This window comes from Ictalurus punctatus, chromosome 4 (assembly GCF_001660625.3).
Source record: "Ictalurus punctatus breed USDA103 chromosome 4, Coco_2.0, whole genome shotgun sequence".
NCBI lineage: Eukaryota > Metazoa > Chordata > Actinopteri > Siluriformes > Ictaluridae > Ictalurus > Ictalurus punctatus.
Genome location: NC_071284.1, coordinates 22,437,700 through 22,459,693, shown reverse-complemented (window position 1 = coordinate 22,459,693; position 21,994 = coordinate 22,437,700). Strand labels below are relative to the sequence as shown.

The 21,994-nt window shown below is 41.4% G+C and overlaps 1 protein-coding gene across 6 annotated transcripts in view; it reads right to left on the bottom strand.

Moving 5' to 3' along the window:
- trip12 (thyroid hormone receptor interactor 12) overlaps positions 1 to 21,994 on the bottom strand; it is a 70,988-nt gene that overhangs the window by 46,246 nt on the left and 2,748 nt on the right. For 3 of the 6 annotated variants that reach the window (XM_017465691.3, XM_017465692.3, XM_017465690.3), the window contains exons 2-5: positions 21,084 to 21,125; positions 6,849 to 6,968; positions 5,119 to 5,244; positions 4,127 to 5,007 (exon numbers count right to left, since the gene is read on the bottom strand). In XM_017465691.3, the coding sequence (XP_017321180.1) occupies positions 4,127 to 5,007; positions 5,119 to 5,244; positions 6,849 to 6,919 (1,078 nt within the window). In that variant the 5' untranslated portion in view covers positions 6,920 to 6,968; positions 21,084 to 21,125. Of the gene's footprint in view, positions 1 to 4,126; positions 5,008 to 5,118; positions 5,245 to 6,848; positions 6,969 to 18,513; positions 18,667 to 21,083; positions 21,126 to 21,994 lie in introns of those variants that run through there. The other 3 variants (XM_017465695.3, XM_017465694.3, XM_053678065.1) reach the window with 2 other exon arrangements.

Sequence of the window (21,994 nt, the reverse complement as noted above, 5' to 3'; positions counted from 1 at the left end):
ACATCATATCAGTACAGGTGTAAATACAGCTAATGACACCGGGTGTAGGATAATCAGTTCAGCATCACACTTAATAATTCATGCCACTAACAGTCGAGTCAAGAGTGAACTCTGCAAAGACGGGAGGACACTGCAGCTTCCCCAAGGCCTCTACAGAGTAATAAAGCTCTGATACGGACAAGGCTCTATCAAAAGCGAGCGGGAAAACATGCACGAGATCGCCTATGCAAATTACAAAAACGTGCTGATGTAGCGCTTCTGAAGGCTGAGCACATTCAGTTCTCTGCTTACAGCCAATGCACGTCCGTCTAGCGGTGGCGAAACGCACCGGCGCTGATCAGCAAACTCCCGACTCGACGTTTGGCCCAGAGAAACACGAGAGAGAGAACATTTTAGCTCTTGCTGCGCTGCACTCTCCGAACACTCGAGCTGCATGTACACGTGAAACCTGATCAACATTTAGGCCACGTGCGGATATTAAATTGCTCCTATACCACACTGCTACTGAATTCTCTAATCGGATTGGTCAGAGGGTGTTGATTCAATTTCTCGAACAGCTCTTGCAGTAGTGCTGGCCATAACTTGAATTATATTAACGCTGTCGTGAACGACTCACGGACGGCGCCTTTAAGGCAGACAATCTACGTAAGCTCAGAATGAACAGGTCTCTTTCACATGTGTGCTAGTACTTAAAGAAAAGGGTATATGTATAACAGGGATGGGCGATATGGACTTCAAACTACCACGATATTTTCTGGCATTTATTGCGATGACGATATCGGTGACTATATAAATATAGTACCATGCGCCACTGTTTTTGGCTACAAGTGATAGCTACATGCAGTCTTGAGAGCCTCAGAAACACAAACAATGATCTAAAAGTAAACTAAACCAGTTCCAGATTGTAGAGTGATTAGCGGTTAGCGATAAACTCCTCCTCGGCTTCACATCCGCCTTCCGCCATACTCGTTTCCGCTCTGCACGTGAGCCGCGAATGGGTTGCACACCTTCGTACACAGAAATAAGTCATCAACTAGGCTTTATTGCTATTATCATGGGAAGACTCATTCTTATTGTGGGGAGAATTTTGCAAACGATAAGATATCGCCCATCTCTAATGTATAACAGCTGATAGATTGAAGCATTCCGTAAAGAGATGGAAGGAGTCCTCAAGGAAGGAGTCTCTAGTGTCAGCGATTCCTAACAGTACGTTTTCAGTCAAATGTAAGGACGGAGCAGCTTGGGCATTCCGGTTTCTCTAGAACAAGACAAGCTGTGTTTTTTTGTCTTATTAACTTCAAGAGGGAGAAAATAACCCGCAGCATGCTGAGGAAATGTCTGTTTATAACTTTGGGGGTAGGCGACGAGACGATTTTAATCTGAACAATTAAAAATCTTGAAATCTGTTTTTTATTTTTTAAACAGAGAGATACCGTGATGCTAAACACATTCTGTCAGGTGAAACGGCTCAGACATTGCAGCCCAAGTCGTTTACGAACCAGAATTTACTCTATTCGCTAGTCCAGCTCGGGGCCTCCCTGAACAAACCAATAATAAAAACTCTTGGCTTATGTTTTCTCCTCATTATGTTTGACAACAAAGCTGCATGGCCGGCAACACGGAAGGGAGGATCCACGGCTAGGCGTGCGTTACGTGATTTTAACGCACGACGTGGAGGCAAACGACCACCTGATGCATAGCAGAGTGCATTAAAACAGCGTTACATACACATAGCCGTGGATTATCCCGCTTATATCATGGTCACTTCCCACTGATGTTTGCAGCACAAAATTTGACTAAAAATATCAAAATAACCTTTTTCATTATAGTTATCTTATATACCGGTCATTAGATGTAGAATTTGGCCCGTTCTAATTCATACACAGCGTGTAAGTGCAATAAGATTATATTATTTGAATGAATTACAGTAAATCATTAGAAAGAGAAAGAAAGATCGTATGCGTGAATTGAACCTGCGTCTGTACCACGTCTATATGATATATATGGTTTTAACACACCTGCTGGCCAATCAGAATCGAGTATCCGGACTGACCTATCTAACTGCTAGCAGATATCCAAGTGCTGGATTTTACATAACAGACATAGGGCAAACAAACTTCGCTTGAAATGCTCGCAATGAAACAGTGCTGAAATAAACACATTAACAGGTGTGTTGCAAGTTAAAGTGCTGGAAAGATATCACTGACTACATTTACATGGACAGCAGTAATTATTGAGCTTATTCTGAATAAGACAATATTGTGATTAAGGTGTTTACGTGAGTCGCTTTTAGGATATTCCTTTCAGGTTCCCGTTTTACATGTTATAGAACATAGATTGATTAACAGCACACGTCATTATATCACCGCCCCGACGTTACCTCCAGAATTTCACCTATCAACACACAGTTGGTCTTCGTTATGGCACTGTATACAGTTTTGGTGTTTCATTTTTAATTTACAAAAGCTTCAAGTGCAGTTAATTATTTGTCATGCTCTACATGCAAATAGATGACTGCTTGAAGTCGTGGGCTGCGTCCCAAAATGCGTACTTACCTACTATATAGTAGCTGAAATACGTGTCTTTCACCTACGATATACTGTAGCAGGTATACATTGTAAGCAAGTGGTTTCGGACGCAGCCGTGATCTCTTGTTTGCAGTCAAACGGTTGAGCACTGCCGTGTGTGTACGTGTCCTTTCACACAATGTGGTGAAAAGTCCCACACAACGTTAGTGTGATTAAGGTATTTACACGTCTGTAATGCACATCGATTATACAACTAAAACAGGAATACTCCACGTCTTAATTCGATTTGTGTTTACTTTGAGTATGACTTTAGTCAGATTAAGGTCATCAATAATCACTGTTTACATGGTAGTTTCTTAATCAGAGTATTGTCTTAATCAGGGTAATATCGGAATATTGTTGTCCACGTAAACGTACTGACTGATGAGGGGACATTTTACCTGGACAAAACGGTCCCAGAAAAAAAAGAAAAAAAAAAAGTTTGAGGCTACTTCTTTTTAAAAAAATAAATAAATAAATAAAAATAGGTGATCCTCATTATGGCTTATCAATTCTTAAGATCCAAAAGAGCCAAGTAGAAGAATCACATGCTTTTTTTTGTATAACCTTTTTTTTTTCTTCTTCTTTTAAGTACACTATACATGCTTGATATTTTTTTTTTATTATTTAAAAATAATTCCTTACATTTTGTCAGGAAGTGCACTTCAATCAAATTTGCATGAAAAGCCCCTTTGACCTACGGAGTCCGTTCTCCTTTTTCTTTGAGGTTACTGTATGTTGCCTTGTATAGCGGTATATTTATTAATACGCACACCCGCTTTAATACAAAAGTGATCAGAGGAATCTCATGAATATTTGATGCGACAATAAATGGTTAAAAGAGGATCAGTCATTCATTAATAAAATGTTAATGAATGTACTCATTGGGAAGTCGCTGTGTGTGGTATAAGACGAACAATTCAGAATATAGCTACAATATGATAACGCCGTATACCGTAATATTGAGATACACAAGGAATAATAGTTATAGTTCTAGAAAACACTGCGTTTATCATCGAGTACTCCGAACAGATAAATCTGAGTGTGGTTTAATATTCTAATGAGCATGTCTGATGGACATTTAGCCTTCACTTGACTAGGGATGGTACAGACAGCTGTGTGTTATATTTACTAAAGACACCCTAAAGAGATCTGATTAGTGTGCACCACCCTTTACTTTTAATGGTGTTGTACTAAAGGCTACAAGAAATGTACTCTTTTTTTTCCATCTTCCAAGTTTTATATCAAGATTTGCTCCACCCACTTCTGAAGAAATTCTAGTATATATACACACTAAGTCTCCAATTGTTTGTACTGCATAAAGCATGCTGGAATCAACATTAAAAAGCAAAAGTTTAGGTCATGTTTAAGAGCAACTTGCTCATTGCGATGTGCAACGTGGCGCTCAATCACGCATTTGGTCCTCTGCTCAGATTCGTAGAACAGCGGTGCAGTGATAGCATGCTATATAAAACAGGACAGCGATGAATTTAGAAGGAAATGTGCAGAAGAGGTATAAGTGAGGATGAAAGCCTTATTGGTGAGAGTGAGAAACTCACTGGCAAGTTTGGCCTGCAGTCCGCTCGGGCCGGGTTTGCTGGACCCTGACGGTGTTTCGGGTTTGGAGGATCCGGGCAGGGCGAGTCTGGGCTTCGGCAAGTTCACTCTGGGACTGAAGCGGCTTGTCCAATCGAATTTAGAGGCAGCTGTGCTGGATTTGCTGTGCTCTTTATCGCGACTGCTACGGCGAGGAGAAGGTGAAGAGGCGGAGCGGGAGCGCCGCGATTTACTCTGATCTTTACCCTGCTTGAGCCGGGCGCCCTGCGAGGGCGGGGCACAGCCGCTGGCGCCCGCGACCACCACAGAAGAAGAGGAGGAGGAAGAGGATGTGAAAGAGGAAGAAGAAGCGGAGGAGGAAGAGGCGGAATCGGTCACAGATTTGGCCGAGGCGGCCGATTTGGACGCCAGTTTGGAGGGTTTGGATGAGCGGCTGGCCTGCTCGCTGCTCGAGCCGGATAAAAACGAGGAAGAGGAAGAGAACGAGGAGGAAGAAGAAGAGCAAAATGGGGTGTCTGCCTTTTTGCGTTTGTGGGAGGCGCTGGTGGCAGGGCACGTGCCGCTCTTCCTGTTTAGTGTCCTGCTAGTCGGATGTTCAGATGCCAAACGACGTTTTTTAGACCTTGCTGTGGATGGGAGCTCGGGGGCAGAGTCAGCAGTAGGGTCAGCAGGTTCCAACTGCTCAGAGCTCTCGAGGGGCGGCGCTTTGGGCCGCTTGGCCGGGCTGGGTGAATAGGAGGTGTTGTTGTGATCAGGTGCAGAGCTACGTTTGAGGGCACGGTTGTTGACGACTTCGCGCTGCTCGTGTTGGCCGGAGCTTCCTGCTGCCTCCGAATCCGGGTCAGGTGCAGAGTGACTTAGTGAAGAGAGAGAAAGACTGTTTCTGCAGAGAGAGAGAGAGAAATATATTACTGCAAGATCAGGAAACCCAAAGTAAGCAAAATCAGTTGAATAAGATTATTCTTTGCTTTGAGTCACTCGATGAGGACACTACCTTCGAGGGGCGTGGCCACGTGAGGAGCCAGCTGCAGGCGTGGGCGGGGCTTTTGAGGCTTTAGTATATGATCTTTTACTTTCAGGAGGGGAATTTGTTTTTTGTTTGGTTTGTTCTGACTGCAACCTGGAGAGCAGTAACAGAATAAAAAGACAATATTAGATCGTCTACTAATATATTTATTTACACTTTACAGTTATTAATCTGTACGGCAGCAAACACAGTATCGTTCCCCTGGAAGTATGTTATTATTATAATTCATCTGCATTCATTTTACAGACAGTAGGAGAAAAGCTGATTCATGCCTTAAGCCCGTCTTTCTCGCAGTTTTAACGGAGTGAGGTTTAGGCATGTTTGGACTTATGTCGCTGTTGAAGCAGGCAGCCAAAACACAAAACAAAACCAGTACGCAAAAAGAGTTAGTAACCTTTTTACTGTAAAACACCTGGTGGACGAGCCTCCTGACCGTCAGGAGTGTCCGATGGTCTCCGCAAAGGGCCGATGTGGGTGCAGCTTTTCATTCCAATCGGTCAAGAGCCACAACCGATTCCACCGGTTTAATCAGTTGAGCTTGGCTTTCAACAGACTCAGGTGTGGCTTCTGGTTAGTTGGAATGATAACCTGCACCCACACCAGTCCTTTTTGGAGAAGATAAGATTATACACCCCTGGTTTAGTGTAAGTGCCAGCACATAAAAACATAACTACTTTATAACAGCCAGTCATAATCATCACCTCATTTTAAAGCATAAAATAGTTTGTTTGTTTTTTAAATGATGTTAATAACAGAACAGTGTTAAACACGAGAAAACACTGTAACCAGTGCTGTTTAAAAGTATAGACACCCCACATATTTAAACACCATTAAAGGGAGGCTACTTTCAGCTTCGTAACGGTGCAGCTTGGCATCGTACAGTATTGGGCTGTAACTACAACTACAGCAGCGTTTTTGTGCATATTTAGGGAAAACTTATTATACTTAACAACGGTCCCCATTTGGTCAGTTTTATGTGTCTCTAAGCCATGAAATGTTATATTTGCTTTAGTAAACATAACACCTTTAAATTAATTCAAATATAATGCAGGGAAGGCTGAGCAATATAAATCTGTAGAATATCGATATCCTGATATACCCGTGCGATACACACTTCTGAGATATCGTTGGTGTGGTGATGCATTTATTTATTTCTTTCAACATTTTTAATAATTACAAATTAAATCCTATTGAACGAATGCCGTATTTTATTTTTTACATAATCTTCTCTTTGTAGGCATGAAAGAAAAGTATCGTAAAGTCAGTTAAAGTTTTTTGTTTTTGTTGTTTATTTTACTACACTTTTGCAGACAGTTTGTTAGCTGAAATCGTTAGCGAAACGTCCTCACGTATCGTGATCTATCTTGTATATCACCCAGCCATAACGTAGGGTCAGCAATCTGAATCTTGAGTGTTTAATAACTTCCACTAGTGCACGTCTTTCCCTTTCCTAATTTTATTTATTCGTTCATTCACTCCTGGCCCAAAGTACCCTTTTGGTACAGCAGATACACTACTACATCCTGGTGCTGGTATCAAAGTGAAAATTCTGTTTTGTGACAAACCTTACTACACAATATTCTCCCTCGAACAAGTAACAATTAGAGAAAACATTAGAAACTACTCATGCGCGCACACACACACACACACACACACACACACACACACACACACAGGTGTGTTGCAGGTGTACAGACCTGGTGGCGAGTGTGTTCCTCTGTGATCGGCGCAGTGACCCCCCTGCAGTGTGATTAATCCTGATGGACATTGGCACCTCTCTCCTGAAGGGACATACCCTTTATAGACACTACCATTCACTACAGAGACAGATGGGGAGGGGGAGAAAAGAGAAGTGTTAGAAATGGTGCATATGCAACTTTCCTCGAACTCAAAAAGATGAATTATCACTCATCCTTCTGCGATCACTCAAATAATTCACGTCATCTGTGATACCACACACAGCTTACTGAAGGTCAGCCTCAGAAAGTGTGTGTTAGAGAGAGATAGACAGACAGAGAGAACATCCATGGAGTGGGAGAGTAATGCACCGACTTGAGTGTAATTTGCCATGTAAACACTCGAGTCAGACTATATTCTCAACCGGATTCAAAACTAACTTGCACACTTGGAGGGCAGTGATGCGCGCATTTGTTTACGTCTTGCACAAACGTTTTGTTCCGAATATATGCAACATGTAAAATGAATATTCGCCTCGGATTGCAACGTTTAGGGTACGTATATAAACAGTAGTTTCGGAATCTGCGACCAGAATGAATTCGTTCGGAGTGACGAAAACCAGCGCGTGTGAACATACCTAGTGGTGCTTTTAACAGCTTTCGCATCATTCTTTACTTGGCATATCAGATGTACTGGGCTTAAAAGCGTTAAAAGTCTGAACAGTGTTCCTCAGCTGGCTCTAGCTATACTTTTTAAATGGGGAAGCACAAAAAGGGCTTTTAATTAGCCAATTGGTTGAAGTGTTATGTTGGGAGCAGGACAGGGCTGAACTCCAGCACCAGGGCTGAGATTATGTCAGTTACAGTAAGAACAGACAAGTGAGCCAAGATTTGGAGACTTGAGAAAAACAAAAAGCGTACAGAAATAATTCTCATACATGTTAAAAATAAATAAATAAAATCAATCAATCTCCTACAACAGGATACTCTAACATAAGCTTACAGATGACATGAAGTCATGAACGATCTGAACACGTTTAATAATCAATGATTGCAACAAAGCAGACTGCCAAGTATGCTGTGTAGAAATGCAGCATCTTTCAATAAAACAAGTAACCCGGTAAAACACCTTAAACATAAAACTATCACGAGGAGCAGCGGCACACACCAGCAACCAACACCGTGAAACATCTACAGACAACGCAACAGGAGTGAAAATAATCTCTCGATCATCCAGTATGTTATTCTGATGACGAACTCACAATGGACGAAAAAAAAATAAATAAATAAAAAAATAAAAAAAATTACTTCCTAATTATATTAGCTCTACAGAAGCGCTCGTTTTCTAGGTGAAACAAAACCTGCTCTTCTCCACTGCAACCCTACTTGATCCAAATTAACTAACGTAGCTAGCATTATAAAGAACAAGCCTAGCAGCCTAAGCAATTTCATAGCCGCTGTGAAAACAGGGAAAACAAACAACGCTAAAGGACACATTCCACAGCACCCCTGGCTGATTAATAAATAGTTACTCATTTCGTTATACCAAATAAATGGTATTTATGCAACCCTGGTTTATACAAGGTCCTATCAGCACTTCTAAAGCATTGTGTGCAATACATCAGACACCGTGATGGTCACCGAATGTTATAACAACTTCCCGGAAGGAGCTGTTTAGAGCTCTCAGACTGTGGGTGCGTCCCAACCAGCTCCATGGTTCAGTATTCAGGGCACGGATCACTGAGGCGGCCATTTTAATTAAGGACTCTGTCAATCACAAAATCCTCCCAGTGCACCAGAACGTCATTGCCCTAAAATTTTATTTTTTTATTTTAAATCCCACAATGCACCACAAAATCCAGGTTTTTCTCTCCTACTGGAAATGACCATGTTTTCTGAAGCCTCTCAGCTCGAAAACAACATGGCGGACGAACTCAGCCAACTTCCGGCTACAAACGCAAGTAGCTTGTTATCGTTGTAGCTCTCAAATGATTACTTACCGATTTCTAAGTTTATTTGACGTTCTATATACGGTTTGTTTGAGTCTAATGACTTAAGTATTTAAGTGTCCACTAACTAGTGTACAATCCCATTTTAGGTAAAATTACAGAAATGTGTGATCAAGCTAACAAATTTATACGACATATAAAACTTAAATTTTTTCAAATATTGTTTTTCAATTTTGTTTTAGACGTTTTAAACGCGAGTACATAATCATGTCAACGGAAATTTAGTCATCAGTGTCCCAATGTGTAGTGAGCCAGGGTCCTGACTAGTGCCCCAACTCGTGTACACCATATACTGATTCAAGACCTAGGGAGCTGATCAAAGCATATCCCCCTGGTCTTCCACAAATTCAAACACCTCTGACTTGTTTCCACAGAACAGAACATTTTTCCACTAAAATGGCTGAAATACCGGTGGTATTTTCCCTTGAAGTCTGTTCATAACACTATTAAAACAGTACGTAATCCTACGCCTCTCAAGTCTAAAGTACTAAAAAAAAATTTTTTAAGACAATAAAAGGTTAGATAGCAAGAAGAAAAGCTTGGATACCAGGGGGTAAAAATATGAGAGACAAGCTGTGTTTAGTGATATTATGAAGGAAAAGATGGAGAAAGCCTTGCGCTGTGAAGACATCTCTTGGCTCATCCAGCTATACAGTAAATCTCCAGTACCTACACATTCCTGGAACCATCCTTACAGCTAGCTTTTCAGCCACAGATCAAACACTTATTAGGAGTGAACTGAACCAGTTTCTAGTGTTTAACAGCACAAATCCGCTCATGTACAGGAATATGTCGTCAGTGATCCAGAGATTATCGTTAGGATAATGATCATGAGTCTTCATTAAACACATACAGCACAGTGAAATTGTTTTCTTCGCACATCCCAGCATGTCAGGAAGTTGGGGTCAGAGCGCAGGGTCAGCCATGATACAGTGCCCATGGAGCAGAGAGGGTTAAGGTTAAGGGCCCTTGCTCAAGGGCCCAACAGTGGTAGCTTGGCAGTGCTGGGACTCGAGCCCCCAACCTTCCGATCAGTAACCCAGAGCCTTAACTGCCAAGCCACCACTGCCCCTTCTGCGAGATGCCAACATTATTAAGAAAAATAAAAAGGTGGCAGCTCACAATGTAAAAAATAAAATTATTTAGAACTGCCCTGAATAAGCTATTTCACATAACAGATGTTTACATATAGTTCACAAGCACAATAATAACTGAATTTACACAAATGGACCAGTTCAAAAGTTTACATACGCTTGATTAATACTGTGTGGTGTTACCTGGATGATCCACGACTGTTTTTATGTGTTGTGATAGTCCCTTGTTTGTCCTGAGCAGTTAAACTGCCCACTGTTCTTCAGAAAAATCCTCCAGGTCCTGCACGTTCTTTTCTTTTCCAGCATCTTCTGCCTATTTGACCCCTTTCCAACAGCGGCTATATAATGTTGAGATCCATCTTTTCACACTGAGGACAAGTGAGGGACTCGTACACAACTATTACATAAGATGCAAACAGTCACTAATCCTCAAGAAGGTAACATGACACATTGAGAGCCAGGGGGGTGTAAATTTTTTAACAGGATGATCAGTGCAAATTTTTATTTTGTTTAAAGATTTTGTGTAGCTTGTGAAGGACAGCTATGTGCATGTTTTCCAGAAGACAAAGCAATAACAATTTACACCGATCATCCTGTTCAAAAGTTTACACTTAAATGTATCGTGTCACCTTCTTGAGCATCAGTGAACATTTGCACATTATATTATAGTTGCATACAAGTCCCTCAGTTGTCCTCGATGTGAAGAGATGGCGCTCAACATCATATAGCCCAGGGGTGTCCAACCTTATCCGGATAGGGCCGGTGTGGGGGCAGGTTTTCTTTCCATAGAAGCAGAAGCCACATCGGAGTCTATCGAAAGCCAAGATCAACTGGTTAGACAGGTGGAATTAGGAGTGGCTCCTGCTTGGTTGGAATTAAAACCTGCACCCACACCGGCCCTTTGTGGATAAGATTGGACACCTCTGATATAGCCACGCTGGAAAGGGGTCAAAATTTGCAGCTGGAAAAGCACAGAATTTTTCTGAAGAACTGTGGGCAGTTTAACCGATTATACACTAAGTGTATGTGAACTGGTTTAATTTGTGTAAATTCAGTTATTATTGTGTTTTGTGGACTATATGCACACATCTGTTATGTGAAGTAGCTTATTCAGAGCAGTACTAAATAAAAAACAAAATGCAATTTTAACGATCTTTTTTTAATTAACATTTTACAGGTTCTGCAAGGCGTATGTAAACTTACGCCCTCAACTGTATTTACAACCAACAATCTAGACAGTTTCTTTTTTTAAATGTGGAATTTTCCCCCCTGTGGAGTGAACAATGTCTCCATGGTGATCAAGTCACCAAACAGCTTAGATTTCAGCAATAAGACATCACATTTTACCGCATAATGAAAAATATCAGGAGTAGCTCGCAGAATTATCCTCCTACGCATCACTTATTTACTATAACTGAATGAATTACGCTTACGAGCATGTTCCTGTTCACGCTCTCTCAACCACACAAGCTCGTTCTCGTTCAGACACACTCTCTCTCTCGGTTTACATTATTACACAGCCTGAGAGTGTAATGCACGCTTTAACAGCTAAGCGTTCTTCGCTCATGTGTTACAGCATTAATTGCATCGCAGGTCTGATTAAGCGCACGGTCAAATCTCCATTACTTTCATCCACTGGTTTTAATTTTCATTCTCCTGCCAGGTGACTGTGGACTGCATGAAGGTCTGAAGAATATACATTACAAACTTAATCATCCATTTGCCAATCCCGGTAACATAACTTTTAAAAGGTTTTTTTTTTTTTTTAAATAAAAGTTTAAGCTTAAGCCAAACAACTAAATTAGAAAATGAAAATCAGGCATGAAGAAGTAGTGCTTCTCTATCATTAGTACACTAAGTGCTTGGAGGTTTGTAACTCTTTAATTAGACTGATGAGGTTTTTCTTCCAAAATGTCAGGCTTTTCCTTCCTTTAAAAAGGTTTATCCATATAAAGTTCATCCCTCAGCATGATGTGCAGTGTTTGTCACAACTAAATCTCTGGTTTAGGTGATCTAAAGATCTGAACATAAAGGCTGTGCAGACAACATGGTGGCTCGATCCCACAATGCAATGCACCATACCGACTCCCAAGATCCAGGTTCTTCTATAGAAGCATGGGCTGTCTCAAAACAAGCCCTTGTCTCAATATGTTGTGCACTAACCTGAGATTTTTCTAACACTGCACAATGTACCTTAAACCCTTAAAGTCCCCATGAAACCAAAATTGAGGTTTTGTGGCTTTTAGTACGAATCTGTTTGCCTTAAGGTTGAACATGATCGACTGCAACACTGACGTTTACAGTTCGTCCTCCATTCAGAGAAAACTCCGCTGCATATCAAATCAAGCGCTTCCTGAACTTACAGCCAATCACCATAGAGTGGCGCAGGGATGACGTCATTTTGTAATGACAAAACCCGGAAATAAATTAGCATTTTAGCGCTCGCGCTGTGAGCTTTGCTTCAGGTTTCAGAGCAAGCGTGCTCCAGCGCTTGCATGAGGGAAATCATGACACTAACAAGTTGCTAAATGGGACAAAAGACGTTGTCGGGAACATCACGCCCAACAGGAAAAGTCTTCGCAGATAAACTGGTGCACGTGTGCTGTGCACAATTCCCAAAAACAAACGTGGCTGAAGATTCATCCACAGAGTAAATCTGTATTATGGAAAATGTTTTAAATCAACTTTGGAAAAAGTTGTCGGAAGCTTGGTGATGTTGAAGTCGAGCGACCGTGGTGTAGTTCGTTTATAGCATGTGTTCAGCTTTTCATTTCTGGTGATTGTATTTAAGCTTCAAGTTTCATAAAAGTTAATTTGTGAAAATTATCTTGATGGAAAAAACGTATTAGTATTGTAAACTTTTGTTGATCACAGAGCTTATTTTATTAGATAATCCAAAAGTCTATGGGAAAATCCTATTGGGTTCTTGTCGAGGGAACCGGTGTGATGATAACTTCCAGGTTCCGGTACAAAATGACGTCGTCCCTGCACCACTCTATTGGGTGATTTGTCTGTGTCTCTCCTCCTGTAAACACTGTTATTGCCTTTTCCGCATAGGCATGAATTGTTTTCATTTAGTTGATGGTATTTTTACTTATCCTATATTTTGGGTACAATTTTATTTGTATTTTGCCTCTACGAGATACACTTGAAGGACCAGTCTAATTTAATGCATATATATATATATATATATATATATATATATATATATATATATATATATATATATATATATATATATATATATATATATATATATATATATATATATACACACATATACACACACACACTCACAAAAGTGAGTACGCCCCTCACATTTTTGTAAATATTTGATATCTTTTCATGTGACAACACTGAAGAAATGACACTTTGCTACAATGTAAAGTAGTGAGTGTACAGCTTGTGTAACAGTGTAAATTTGCTGTCCCCTCAAAATAACTCAACACACAGCCATTAATGTCTAAACCGCTGGCAACAAAAGTGAGTACACCCCCAAGTGAAAATGTCCAAATTGGACCCAATTAGCCATTTTCCCTCCCAGGTGTCATGTGACTTGTTAGTGTTACAAGGTCTCAGGTGTGAATGGGGAGCAGGTGTGTTAAATTTGGTGTCATCGCTCTCACACTCCCTCATACTGGCCACTGGAAGTTGAAAAAAAGAATTGTTGCTCTACATAAAGATGGCCTAGGCTATAAGAAGATTGCCAAGACCCTGACACTGAGCTGCAGCACGGTGGTCAAGACCATACAGCGGTTTAACAGGACAGGTTCCACTCAGAACAGGCCTCTCCATGGTCGACCAAAGAAGTTGAGTGCATGTGCTCAGCGTCATATCCAGAGGTTGTGTTTGGGATATAGACGCATGATTGCTGCCAGCATTGCTGCAGAGGTTGAAGGGGTGGGGGGTCAGCCTGTCAGTGCTCAGACCATACGCCGCACACTGCATCAAATTGGTCTGCATGGCTGTCGTCCCAGAAGGAAGCCTCTTCTAAAGATGATGCACAAGAAAGCCCGCAAACAGTTTGCTGAAGACAAGCAGACTAAGGACATGGATTACTGGAACCATGTCCTGTGGTCTGATGAGACCAAGATAAACTTATTTGGTTCAGATGGTGTCAAGCGTGTGTGGCGGCAATCAGGTGAGGAGTACAAAGACAAGTTTGTCTTGCCTACAGTCAAGCATGGTTGTGGGAGTGTCATGGTCTGGGGCTGCATGAGTGCTGCCGGCACCGGGGAGATACAGTTCATTGAGGGAACCATGAATGCCAACATGTACTGTGACATACTGAAGCAGAGCATGATCAGTATGCAGTATTCCAGCATGATAACGACCCCAAACACACCTCCAAGACGACCACTGCCTTGCTAAAGAAGCTGAGGGTGAAGGTGATGGACTGGCCAAGCATGTCTCCAGACCTAAACCCTATTGAGCATCTTTGGGGCATCCTCAAACGGAAGGTAGAGGAGCACAAGGTCTCTAACATCCACCAGCTCCGCGATGTCATCATGGAGGAGTGGAAGAGGACTCCAGTGGCAACCTGTGAAGCTCTGTTGAACTCCATGCCCAAGAGGGTTAAGGCAGTGCTGGAAAATAATGGTGGCCAGACAAAATATTGACACTTTGGGCCCAATTTGGATATTTTCACTTAGGGGTGTACTCACTTTTGTTGCCAGCGGTTTAGACATTAATGGCTGTGTGTTGAGTTATTTTGAGGGGACAACAAATTTACTCTGTTACACAAGCTGTACAGTCACTACTTTACATTGTAGCAAAAGTGTCATTTCTTCAGTGTTGTCACATGAAAAGATATAATCAAATATTTACAAAAATGTGAGGGGTGTACTCACTTTTGTGAGATACTATACACACTGCATTTTTATATATATATATATATATATATATATATATATATATATATATATATATATATATATATATATTACACACGCACACAAATTTTGCAGTCTCCCTCGACCACCAATACAGATCAAGAATTTTGATGACCTCATCCTGTGCTTCGGCTTCACCACAGATTTTCTGTCCAATCAAATGTCTGGAGCTCCACCCCCAACAGTTCTAACGGTGTGTCCCAAATCGCATACTTGCGCACTATTCTATGCCATTTTGTAGTATATATAGCGTGAGTAGTGTGAGAAGTACGCCCCGGGTGATGTACTTATTTGACCAGGGAAATGGAAGTGTGGAATATTGGACACTTCATGCAGTCAACAGTCGCAGCTTTGCTTACGTAGTGCAAGAGGAGGAGGGGCTACCAGGTGCTGATGCTGGCTCAAATTGGCTCAGAATAAAAAAGAAAAAAAAGAAAAAAAAAAAAAAGAAAACCGATGTCGAGCATAAACCGTAACATTAAGAAATTCGTTTTCATTAACTCTAGGTATTCCGCTAAAGCTAGTGTGCGTTTGACGACAAGTGCAGTTGAAAGGGAAACAGCTTATGCTTCCGGGGAGTTAAAAAAACACTCCAGCATTCCATTTGAGATGATACTGCCTTTCTAAAATTCATACACTAGATGGTAGAGTTCGTAGTGCATAGTACGCCATTTGAGACACAGCCTACATTTCCTGGCTGGGAGATAAGCTAAACACTACCGACTATTTAAAAAGGTGGAGGAGTCACTTGATGTGTCGCGCCTGGACTTCCTGTTGCAGTGGAAGTTATGTCAGCACATCAAGTAACGCTACGCATTTCAAGGCACTTCACGAGGACTTTAAGCAGAACAAAGTACCTTAAACCTCCAGGATACATTGCACAGCTAACTAAGAAGGTACAAATAAGGGCTTTTTAAAATCTCATATGACAGCGCTTCCACTAAACTAAGGTTTCATCGTGCTTCTCCATCAAACAGCAGCACAGCTCGGCATCAAACGAGAGCCCAGGACTATCCATGACACGGCCAAGAGTGTGTATCGTGTTCTCGTCACATAACTCTACCCAAGAAAGCAGGAGGAATTTATTTGGAGGTTATCGGGCAGTGACACGATGGGTAGGAGTAGTAAAATTCTTGAACATTTATTAAAAAATAAACGCTTTTGAAAAACTAAAAATGTGAAAAACCGAGTGCAGCATGTTGGTTTTCAGTGCAACACACGATTACGACAATGCTTTAATGTTTAGTGAAAAAGAGGAACAAAGGTTTACTTGATGGCTGCCCAGCTTAGTGACAATACAGAGGCAATACAGGCAAATCTTACTTGATAACTAAAGAAAAATAACCACACACAAAGAAGCAGTTATTTCAACTGGTTTTGGGACACTCTTTGTGAGTGTACTGGGTATGGCATTCAGGTGCATTGTGTTATATTCTATGTACAGCGCAAACTAAGTGAACAGTAAGCTATTTGAGATCTGGCCAAGGTAGAAGATGTAGAAAATCCTTACTGTAGGTAAATGATTACAAATAACTTGAAACATTAAACTGCTGCTTCATATGACTAAGAAATAATAAACTAGTCGCTAGTGAAGATTTCTGTGCTGGTAGATAAGCAACTCCAGATAAGTAGAAACCGAGAGCTGAGCAGAGCAGTGGAAAAACCGTTCAGTCACACTGTCCAGATGCTCTACTTGGGAACACCAACAAACGCAGTCTATCCAGGTAATTGCTCCTAAAGCTCGTCTTTTCCACAAGTTCGGTTTGCGTGAGAAAGTTTGGACGTGCATTTACTTACCTTGTTTCAGAAGCAGGTAGCCACACAAAAGCAACACAAAATTTTTTTAAAAAACGAACAGCTTTCACTCCTCAGCATCCCGACCATTACATACGGATGACCATACACTAGGGAGTTTCTATAATGATCAAAGTGTTTTACTGAGTTTATTGGGGTTTTTACTTCAGGGATGACAACGTTTTCAGCATGAAGAACATGCGGGGCGGCGGGGGGTCAATTAAGGCATTGTTTAACTGATTGGTATCAGCTTTAAGGTACGTTCACACATCCAGCGACTCACCGCGACAAAGCGACCATTAGTTTTAAATGAGAGCTGGTGACTTCCGGCGACTAGATGTGGGCGTGTCCAGCGACTTTGAAAGTTGACAAGTTTAACTTTATGCATCTTTGGAGATACTTAGTGCAGCAACTACCAATGGGAGTGAAGACAGTAGAGCGCACGTGATCCGTAGCCACCCGTGCAGGGTGGCTTAGGACCTAAGCAGTTTTAATGCAAAAAAAAAAAGTAAAAGAAATAATAAGGAAAACCACTTTTTGTTGCAATCGAGCAAAATCCCAGTGTAGCTCCAATCTTGGGTGAGGTGTCTGGCTTGTTGCTGCTTCAGCAACCGGGAACGAGCAGCACCAAGCTAAACCCAAGAAACACGGAGGCCACGGCCGAAGAGCTGAGGTCCAGCTCCTGGTCACCATCGAACATATAGTGAATGACACCCTGACGGTGACTCTCACTTACTGAGATAGGAGCTACACCGGGATTTTGCTGAATTGCTACAAAAAGTGAGTGTGTTTCATTATTATTATTATACTACTTTAAACATGCCCTGGCCATAAGCTAAGCTAGGCTAATCTAATTGGCGGTTGTGCTTTTGCCGCAGGTAGCTGGCTGAGCACACACTGCTTCTCATTCATCTCGTAGCATATGATGCATATACAGTGGGGGAAATAAGTATTGAACGTGTCAACATTTTTCCAGTGATGCTATTCACATGAAATTTTCACCAGACATCAGTATTAACTCAAGAAATCTGCAAATACACAGAATTCCCAACATTAAAGTCCATAAATAAAGTTGTGTAATAAAGTGGAATGACACAGGAAAAAAGTATCAAACACGATAAGAAAAGGCAATTCTCCAAGGCTTGCCTTGGCAAGGAACCAGATGAAATCCATAAGTAATTAGACCTTCTATCTGTGCAGATTAATATCAGCTGGGTTAGTAAATTGATGGTCTAGAAAAAGGCTTCTCGTTACCAAGGTGTCACACAAGAAACATCTCATGATGGGTAAAAGCAAAGAGCTCTCCCAGGGTCTTGGTCTTGGTCCCAAGGTCAAGGTATTTTAAAACTTCTGAATTCTCCGTTAAGCACCACTGGGGCCATTATCTGCAAGTGGAAGCAACATCACTCTGTCATCAACCGGCCATGCACAGGAGCTCCTCACAAGATTTCTGACCAGGGAGTCAGAAGAAAGTCAGAAGAGTAGCCCGAGAGCCAAGGGCCACTCGGAAAGAGCTCCAGAAACACTTGGAGGAAGCAGGTGCCATCGCCACAGAGAAAACAATAGGCAATGCACTCCACTGCTCATGCTCACCCCGCAAGACCCCATTACTAAAGAAAAGGCATGTCGAAGCTCGTTTAAAGTTTGCTACAACTCATTTGGACAAGCCTCTGAAATACTGGGAGAGTGTAGTCTGGTCAGACGAGAGCAAAATTGAACTTTTTGGCTGTCAAACTACACACCATGTTTGGAGAAGAAATGGCACTGCACATCACCCTAAAAACACTACAACAACAGTGAAGTTTGGAGGTGAAGCATCATGGTGTGGGGCTGTTTTTCATCACATGGTACTGGCAGACTTCAAATAATTGAAGGAACGATGAATGGAGCACTTTACCGGGAGATTCTTGAGAAGAATCTGCTGCCATTCACCAGGATGATGAAGATGAGACGTGGATGGACCTTCCAGCAGGACAACGATCCAAAGCATACAGCAAAGGAAACTCTCAAATGGTTTCAGAGAAAAAAAATCAAGGTGTTAGAATGGCCCAGTCAATCACCTGACTTGAATCCAATTGAACAAGATTTAAAGACAGTGTGTTTAAAAGAACTGGCCAAAATCACACCTGACTACAGCGGTCCATTAATTTCTTCATACAGGATGCACATTGAAGCAATCATTACAAACAAAGGCTTCTCCATGAAGTATTAAATACATTTCAGTTAGTGTGTTCAATACTTTTTTCCTGTGTCATTCCACTTTATTACACTTTATTTAAAAAAACTTTATTTATGAACTTTAATGTTGTGAATTCTTTATATTTCCAGATTTCTTGAGTTAATACCAAAGTCTGCTGAAAATTTCATGTGAATTTTCCAATTTTTCATAGGAAATAATGTTGACACGTTCAATACTTATTTCCCCCCACTGTACACACTGGTGAATTTTATATAAGACCGCTCTCCGGTCAGAATGTTTAAATTTAGCAACAAGAAAATTGGTTTTGCTGTCAAAAGTGGAATGCTAGTTGCACCACCCATGTTACTATGGCAACCAGTAATAGGAACGCCTACCTATGACTTAATAGTACAGTGACTGGCAACAATAAAATCGCTGTGTGTGGACGTAGCATTACTGAGCACTAACCTAAACCCCGAACTTTTGGTTTACGTCAGCCGTCATGGAGAGCGCAGTTTGTGGCAGGACTACGCGGCTAAAACGCACGCAGCATGGAAGTATCGGAAATTGGAAAACGAACGCAGTCCAAAAGACACTTGGAAAGCGTGCTTCGCGAGCATTTCGCGAGGCAGCAGCAACAGAGTTACGTTTGATTCGACATGGCGCCTGAAAAATAAACCCTCGCTCGGGTATAGAGGCCAGGTCTGGAGAGAAGCAACACGCACCGGAGGAGAGTTTAACAAGAGAGAGAAATTTCCTCTTGACAGCAACAAGGCCAATTGTGATTATATTACTCATTCTGATTGTTCTCGTGTCACTACTACAATCCTGCACCAACTGGAACTGATAAGAGCGCTGTCTATTTTCTAAAGACATCTTTTTAATTTGTTTACTCGGTTATTGGTGTTTAAAATAAATAAATAAACTAATGAAAACCAATGCTGCACTAAGTGGAACTGTTAAGATAAGAGCCATATAAAAAAAATATTATAACTAAAGGATAATAAGGACAACTATAAGGAATTTGGATTCAGGCAAATTTTTTTCTTAATGCATTGCAGAGCTATACATTGGATCGATTTAAATAACTAATGTACTTGAAGTATGCACCTAGAACTAGGTAAACACAAGTATTGGATCAGGACTCAATATTAAATGACTCGGATCAGGCACCAAAAAAAAAAAAAAGTAATAAATTGATTAGGACATCCCTAGTGTGATGTTAGAAGAGAATGCCTGTTGGGTAAGAATTTGCTGACTTTATGTTAAGGGCATAGTATTTTGTTTGAAGAAGATAACGATCGTGTGTATAAACATACACGTTCACTAATGTACTTAAACAGTCCGTTCAGAATTTCGTGACTTTTTTCTGATTGTTGTTGCCAAAAATGCTCGATTTCGCTGCGGCTTTTTTCTAAAAGTTGTTTTTTGTGCTGGAAAACTACTTGAATTGGCGAGATTTCAAATCGCTTTGCACGCTCTTTCACGGTGACATCATGTTGGTTGGTAAATGAGACCTTTTAGCTGTGTACTCATGTTTGATGCCTGTGAACCGAAGAGGGCTTTGGCTGAATGTGCGCGGTGATGACGTCACGTGAAGCATCTTGGCCCAAATCTGCACAAAATGAACCGCAATTCAGAAAAACCGAAAGTTCCTCCAAATGTTGCGGAGCTTCCTTGATTTCGCGTTCATTTCTGCGATCGCAAAAAAAAAAAAAAAAAAAAGAACAAAATCCTGGAAAGACTGCTTAAACAGCATGCTGTAAATTATTACATTATATACGTATATCACCTGATAAGTTTTAGCCTAGTGAATTCGGTTCCTACGCAACCCAAACATTAGACAGGAACGACAGCGAATTCTGACTTGATGCCGTTTAAGGGTACATGCGCACTACGCGAGGCTCTCTACCTGTTCTCTGTGCCTTTTTCTTGCAGTTTGAGTGACGCTACCTTTATCATATCAGTGCGGTTTGGTGTTATACAATGTTGCGCTAGAAATAACACCTCACTAAGATGTTTGTGCACATCGTGTTTGCTTAGACAACAGCAACGTCCATTTGAGCTCCCGAGAAAAAGCCTGTCCCATATAGAAGCTGGCGCGAGGACCTCAGTCTTCTAACAGTTCCCATTGTGGAAGAATTCGCCGGAACATCAAAGGGCATCTCTTTTCCGAGCAGGCAAATCGCAAAATCCTGTTCGCTATGGGAGTGTGGAAAGCATGGCCAACAGACCTGCGACTAAGGAATACTACTTACAGATGCAAAATGATGGAAGTGTGCACTTACCAGCCGTGTGCAAATGCCCCAACCGGCAGCCTAGAACGACAACTGGTGGAAGAGAGCAGAAATGAAGGGGGGAGAGAAAAGCGAAGGAGATTTCAGTGAATTGTGGTAAAGTACCGAGTCGGATCATGGCATTGAAAAGTAACTAGTGCAGCTTCATTACAATAACTGAACTGGCAGCCATTTTGTAAAAAAATAATAATAATGTTTTAACAGTAAACAAAGAACAAAAACATTGAGACTTTAAAAGCAAAATATGTTTGGGTCTGAAACTGTTTTTGTTTTTTTTAAAAAAAAAAAAAACACTGGAGCTATGAGTCTAAAGTAACTACGTAAGATAAGTTTACAGCTGGTCATTAGCCAAACTGCATGCCTAATTCATAATCATCACAAGATATCGTCTGGCTCGCGAATGTCATTCCTACACGCACAGTTTCCACACAGGTGTAACGGCAGAATTAAGTCTGCACTCAAATATACAAATCTATATGAAACCAGATCAACATCTGGAGCACTGTTCCAACAGTCCAAGCTTTAATATTCTACACCTCCTGCCCGAGTCTGAGGCTTGTACAGAGTGATACCGGACTCATCTGTTACTGTTGTGTCTAGCCCTCCGACATCCCTTTACCCGCTTTTCTCCAGGACTGCGCCATGTACTGTCAGAAACCACACAAAACAAGCCGTTTAACAGTCTTAAACCAGATGTATGTTCACAGTGCGTTACGGGCGACCCGCCAAGAACATCCTAGTGAGAAATACGAAAACAGAAAATAAGCACAACAGTTGCGAACTCCAAGTTCTTGCGTTCAGACGTGAAGCTTTTCAAGCGGCTGTAGCTCGACTCGAAACAGAACCCCCAACGGCGCTTTACAATCTCTGTGTATGCACCGTACTGAAACTAAACCCAGGTG